This window comes from Hydra viridissima, unplaced genomic scaffold (assembly GCF_058129835.1).
Source record: "Hydra viridissima isolate aposymbiotic clone 2 unplaced genomic scaffold, HvirCarnegie_v1 scaffold_16, whole genome shotgun sequence".
Taxonomy (NCBI): Eukaryota; Metazoa; Cnidaria; class Hydrozoa; order Anthoathecata; family Hydridae; genus Hydra; species Hydra viridissima.
In genome coordinates, this window is record NW_028324315.1 from 6,794,551 (window position 1) to 6,801,243 (window position 6,693).

General features: G+C 29.1%; 1 protein-coding gene across 1 annotated transcript; it reads left to right on the forward strand.

The window, feature by feature from the left end:
* Positions 1–1,194: 1,194 nt before the first annotated feature.
* Positions 1,195–5,277, forward strand: LOC149877795 (uncharacterized). Its single transcript, XM_090074364.1, has 4 exons — positions 1,195–1,349; positions 2,611–2,710; positions 4,199–4,248; positions 4,635–5,277. The coding sequence occupies exons 1-4, from the start codon at positions 1,295–1,297 to the stop codon at positions 4,820–4,822; spliced, it is 393 nt and encodes a 130-aa protein (XP_089930490.1). The 5' UTR covers positions 1,195–1,294; the 3' UTR covers positions 4,823–5,277.
* Positions 5,278–6,693: the final 1,416 nt, after the last annotated feature.

Below are 6,693 nucleotides of genomic sequence, written 5' to 3' on the forward strand. Positions count from 1 at the left end.
ATTTACGGTTACGTGGAAGTTGCTCTGGACTGAATAATATTTGCGTAAAGGATGCAACTGTCTCTGGCCCTGCAAAGCAGAGGGTCCACATTTTATGCTGTTTAAAAACGGACTTTCCAATTAAAAAAATCCCAAAGCAACAATGCTGGTGAAGAGGAGAGGCGCTTTTTGAGCGATTTATGTAACCAGCCTTATACTTGAAATAACTATATTCAAAGAAAATATAATGCCAAAGCTTTATAATCAAAAAATATCATCCTAGTTGTTGCGCATGAGAAGTATCATAGTCTATTATCGATACATAAATCAATACCTTAGGACTTTCAATAAAACCTTTGGATAAAAACGTCAAGATGAAGAGAAGCCTCTAAAACCATATTTTATTACCTTTAATGTGCCATGCCTCCCCTAATCCTTTTTAAAACTCTTGAACCAACATTTAAGTAATTTTTAATATTAAAAATTTGAAATGTTTACAAAAGAAAATTAAAAGTCCAATTTCGTATTATTAGTCTAATTACCTCCTATTGGGCGTGAGTTCCAGTTTGGGAAACATTTCTTTAAAACTTGTGGTTTTCGATTCCTGACTTCTAACAACTTTTTTATACGCAAAGATAAAAATTTTTGCTTTAAACACTTTTAATATGATGATTGTAAACTTGATTATATCTGCTAATATATGATCTGCTGATATATGCTAAGTAGACGTAATAATTCTAAGTAAGACGAAGTTTTTCATTTACTGGAATGTCCTTGAGGCCTTTTCTATTGCGCCTCTCTTCAAAAATCTGTAATGTTATTTTTAGGCGCCAGCATGTTCTTTTCCAAACTTAAAAAACGTTTTTTTTTTTTAAAAATATATCCACATAAATTGTCAAATCTATTTAAGCAAGATTAAAGAGTGAAAAAAAAAAAAAAAAGAAGGTAATATATTGCGTATTTATTTAGATTTATGGATCAATTTTAACATTTCATTTATATAATCAATAAAATTTGATCAAAAACTGTTTTAATTAACTAAATGTGTTTCTTCATTAGTTGCTACGGAGATGAAAAAAAACTTGAAGTATCAAGTATGACCCCTGCATCGTAACATGCAATATTATCATTTTTATGACGTAAACAAGAATTCAATTTTTTATAAATTCATCTTTTGTGAATGTGCTCGCTGTTTTCATTCATGGATAAAAGACCGAAAATGTTCCTTTAAAAACCAAAATGTTAGTTCTTTTACGCTTCTACTAAAAGATAAGAATATTTTTCTATGACCAGTTTTTAACGCTAATCGACTACGATGTTTATAATAAAAGCGTGCCTCATTCTGATGATGTTGCTCGCAGTTTATTGTTGTAAGTTTACTCGTGCTCATTTGTTGCGCTTTAACAGAAATGCAATTTTGATTTAAATAATTGTTTGATTAACTCTTTTTACTACTGAGATTGGCTGAGTCTTTGAAACTCACTCATCCCAGACAGCTAGGACGATTCTTAAATAACTCATACGCACAGGGGATACTTGCACACTGATAATATATAAAATAATTACATCTTAAACGAAAAAATGCAAAAACCGTAAAAATTACAAACTGAAATTGCTTAATAAGTTATGCAGCTTTAGGAAACGAATGGGAGACAGCGAGAAGTCACAAGAAAGAGGCGAGTTTAAGCAAGAGAGTGAATTTAAGTAAGAAGTGAATTTAAGCAAGAGAGCTTTTTAGCATCCAATATTTCTTATTAATTTGGATTTAGTGGTTTTTCTTCAACTTCAGGCTTCGCTCAACTTCATCCAAAAAGCATTGTACAAGAAAATTTTTTTTCTGACTGATCGTAAAATAGGAAACTTCCTGTTATATAATTTAAATATTCGTTCTACAATAATTATTTAAAAATGCGTGTGCTGAATCTCTTTTCTTTATCACTGGTTTTTAAAGATTTTAAAGCATTTATTTTGTAATCATAGGTCTTCAAAATATTCCACTTAACGTAAAGAGAAAAAAAGTGATTAAAATGCTATTGAAAGAGTTTAGAACTATTTGTAGACAGATATTGCGAAGCACCAGGGCGTACGAAAATGTTGACGGTTTCTAGTCCTTAATGTAATATCAATTTTAGAAATGAAGCAGGAGCATTTTTCCAATATAAAACTTTATCAAACTCCACCAAACGAACACCATCAGCGAAAATCATAAGTTAAACTATTTAATCCCGTTTCACGCAAACATTTAACATATTTAGCAATAAAAGAAAAAAAAAAGGTCCTATTTGTCTTATTTTTAATATAAAAACTCGATGGTTCAGAAATCTCGATAAAACGAACTTTTATTTCAATTCAGAATTCGTTTCTTATATTGCTTACGTTTTTAGTTTTGATAACAATTTGACTAAATATTTTTTACTATCGACAATAGGATTGAATTTCACAGTTCATAAGTTTTAGTGCTAAGATGTATATAGTTGAACATTGAATAAAAGCGAATAAAATACAAGCACAGGTACAGAACAATTGCATATAAATGTAAATGATTCAATATATATGTAAATGATCAAATATAATTGTAAGTGTATTTAGGTTAGAGCATGATAAAATTTTTTTATAATGGCTTCGTTTTAGTTGAAACCGACATATATCCCTCCTGGAAGTATAATAACAAAAACGGAACTGTTTTTGAAACACTCTATCATCAGTATGTGTGTAAACCTGTTGTGAAAAGGTAAGGTATTGTCATTGGAGTTTGTAAATATTCATATACATAATTTGTGTGTGTGTGTGTGTGTGTGTGTGTGTGTGTGTGTGTGTGTGTGTGTGTGTGTGTATGTGTGTGTGAGTCTGTGTATGTGTGTGTGTATGTGTGTGTGCATAGTTGTGATCATAGAACCAGCACATCAAACAAAAAAGTAGTGCTGTGTAAAAGTTTGCATCAAGCAATAAAACTAACATTAATACTTTGTTGGTTAGCCATTATTCTTTATTACTTCAGGACATCTTAAAGGTATACTGTTAACAAGCCTTTGACATTGTTCGGCATTTGTGGCAATGCAGACTTTTTGAATTTCCCCGCAAAAATCATTACACAACACAAGTTAGATGTTTTTCTCGCAAAGCCACCCCAATATTGTTCCATAAGTTTTCAATCAGATTCAAATCTGAACATTGGGGTAGTCATTCTAAAGCATTATTTTTATTTTCCTTAAGCCTAAATTTTACAGATCTCGCATTATCCTTCGGATTGTTTTCATGCATAAAAATCCAAGAAGCAGGTAAGTTGTCATCAGCATACGGCTCATTTACGTTTTGATATATTTCTCTGTTTGTATTCCATCAACTGAGACCAGCAAACCAATAAAATGCCAGGATTTAGCTCCCCAAACCTTAATATTACACCCACCATATTTTATCATCTTTAGAGTATACAACAGGTTGTTTTCTTACGTCATAGAACCCCTTTCATATACTTTCCCATCAGACTGGAAGCGATTAAGCATGGATTTATCCGTCCATAATAAGGTTTTTCAAAAAGAAAGCACTTATATAGAAGCATTTTTGCAAACCTTTATCGCTTTAGTTGATTTCGTTTTGAAATAAGGTTTTTCTTCTTTGCTAAACAGTCTTGAAGGCCAGCTTCTTGTAAACAACGACGAATAGTTGGGGCTCACACAGCTGCATGATAATGTTCTTCAATTTTGGTTTTTATTTCATGAGAAGTTAAAAAAAGATCTTTTTTAGACACCCTAACAACTTGGTGAACAATCTTAGTTGAAGTTTTTCTTGGCGGTGGCTTTCAAAATATGAAAAGCTATTATTATTTTTTCTCTACAGTGCGATGTTTGTTTCACCCCATTTTCAGTTGCTACAAGAAAACTTAATGTAGATTACAAATATTTACAATGCCTTTTTCGAGTTCTCACTTAGAGATTTTATTGAAAATTTCCAATTTTTAATAATAAATGGGATTCTCTACCACCATGTGCTTTTTCATTACACACACCAACACAACGAAATTAGAGAATAAAGGTTTTTATTACCACATTGTCGCATTTACATCCAAACAGTAATTCAACTAGTAAATTAAATGCCATTAAAATTAATTACATAGAAACACGCTGTAAGAATTTATTTTACATACGTTAAGGTTCTAAGAATTTAAGTTGAATTTATTTTACGTACGTTAAGGTTCTAAGAATTTAAGTTGAATTTTCAGGCAACAAAGTCCTTGCTATCAACGCGAAAAGAAAACTGGACGAATTGCATGTAAGAATAATTTTATCCTATTTTTTTCTGTTTTTTAAGTTATATAACAAAAAATAAATAAATTAAAAAGGACGATAGAAGATTTTGATGCTTATACTAATAATAACCTTTTTACAGTAAAAATAAAAACCTCAGTTCCATGAACCCAAAATGCATAAAAGCTGAAATATATTTTCGGAAAAAGCTTCACGATATTGAAAAACCTCATGATTCATTTTAAAAAAACTGCGGAGAGTAAAAAATGTTACGATCTTTCTTTTTATTTAAATTATGCAAATTTATACAACTGTCTTCATCATTCTAGTTTGTTTTTACAAATTCGCCTAATTTCCACAAGTCTTGAAATACACACTTTTATTCATAATATTTCGATTTGAAAATTTTAGTTCTTCCAATCCAATTCTACGATGTGATTGGCTACAGCAACAAAACACAATTGGTTTATGGTTACACGAATCGAGAAAAAGTGGTTGAGCTGAACTTTAATCGAAAACCAGTTCTTGTGGTTGTGCTAAATGAAATATGGGAAGTAGTGAAAGCTGATCAGTTTGTTGAAAAAACACGTTCAATTTAAAAAACTATCAGACGCTCAGTTTTGTGTTAGCAGCTTTTATTTGTTAACGAAATTTTACACTTATTACGGTTCTAACGATATGTAATTTTTACTTTGTGTAAAATGAACAAAATAATACAAAGTTACCAAATTGTTTTTAAAAATTGGATACAAAATAACAAAAATAGCCTAACACGATGTGTGAATTCGTTTTGCGCTCTTAAATACAATAAATTCATGTTTCCCTTTTTCGCTATATCATCTCTCATCCCTTGCTTCCCCAATCATAATCAAATGAACCGAAAGCAACTACAACACATGTATATAGATAGATAGGTAGATAAACACGCCCCCCTTTTCTTCTTGAAGGTAGCATTTCGAGTGCATTTTTATAACTTTTTATACTATAACTGTTATTTTTAAGATAATGCTATTATTTTGTTATCTAAACAAGAATAAAAAGTTAACAACATTTAGTAAAGTTTTATTAATGTTTAATTTTTGATAAACTGATAGAAAATTTATTAACAACTAGAAATTAAACAAGAAAGAGTTAAACAAGTATTTACCTGATAATATTATACATGAATATAATAATTACATATAATAATTATTATTATATTAATAAACTTTATTTTTTATAATTAAATTTTATTATATATATAATTAATAGTTATTTTTATATTGATTATATTATGTTAGATATAGTTATAAAAATATATAAATATGAAATTATTTTATATATCTAGCATAATATGATAAGTAATTTAATGTTATAGTTTGTGTAATAAATATAAACAAAAATATGTAATGTAAGTAAAATATTATAATTAATTTAAATAATATAGTAAATCGTATAATAATAGGTATATGTTGATTCAAAATGAAGCGCGTCGCACTTTTGAGTTTTGAAAACATGCTTGACATGGTAGTAATAACATTAGATGTAACAACGTTGATTCATTTTATTTAATCCAGCTTAAAGGATCAAATAAAATGAATAAATGTTAATATATTGTTGGCATGGTTTTCAAATCATCTTCACAATTAATAATTCTATACAAATGGCCAGACGATCATATCTAGTTTTCTCCAAAAAAAAAAAAATAAAAAATTCAAGCTTGTAAAACCATGGTTCAGAAAAGAAAAATGTATCCGAGTGTGACATTAGCTTTTTACATGAAACTCAGCTAAACGAGTTTATGGTAAATGGTTTTTTAATTTAGATTTAAAAACAACTTCTGATGATTATGGGTAACTTTTTAATAAAATTTAATGATGGAAGTACTATTGATGCAATTGAAACAATCAATCAAGCTGCTCCAAGCGCTGTCAAACCCAAATCATCGGCAGAGTCAGATGAAAAAAGCGGTTTTTCAAAAGTTAAGAGTGGTTTATTTTGCATGTTAAACTCGAATGAGGGTAAAATTTTCGTCTCGGAACTGAAAGATCAGGTTACAAATACGAAGATTAACAATCTTGAAAGTTTCATTAGCTTTTTAAAAAAAGCTTTTAATGAATTATTTGAGACTGTCTCTTCATTCATTGATCAACTGCATAAAGAGATCTTTGAAATATCAAAAGCCATTCTTGTAGGTTTAGTGATGTTCGGTTTGTTAATTACATTGGTGGCAATTTGTTTAAAAGCTCTACCTCTTTTACCTCAAATCATTTCTCCCTGGATTCAAAATTTAAATGTTGCATTAAATGCGTTATCTTTTGGGGATATCATTCCTGCAATAATGCTTTTACAGAACCATATTGGAATACGAAGTTTTTGAAAACAAAACAGAACAATTGAGAACAAAACAAGAATATATTCCTTATATATATATATATATATATATATATATATATATATATATATATATATATATATATATATATATATA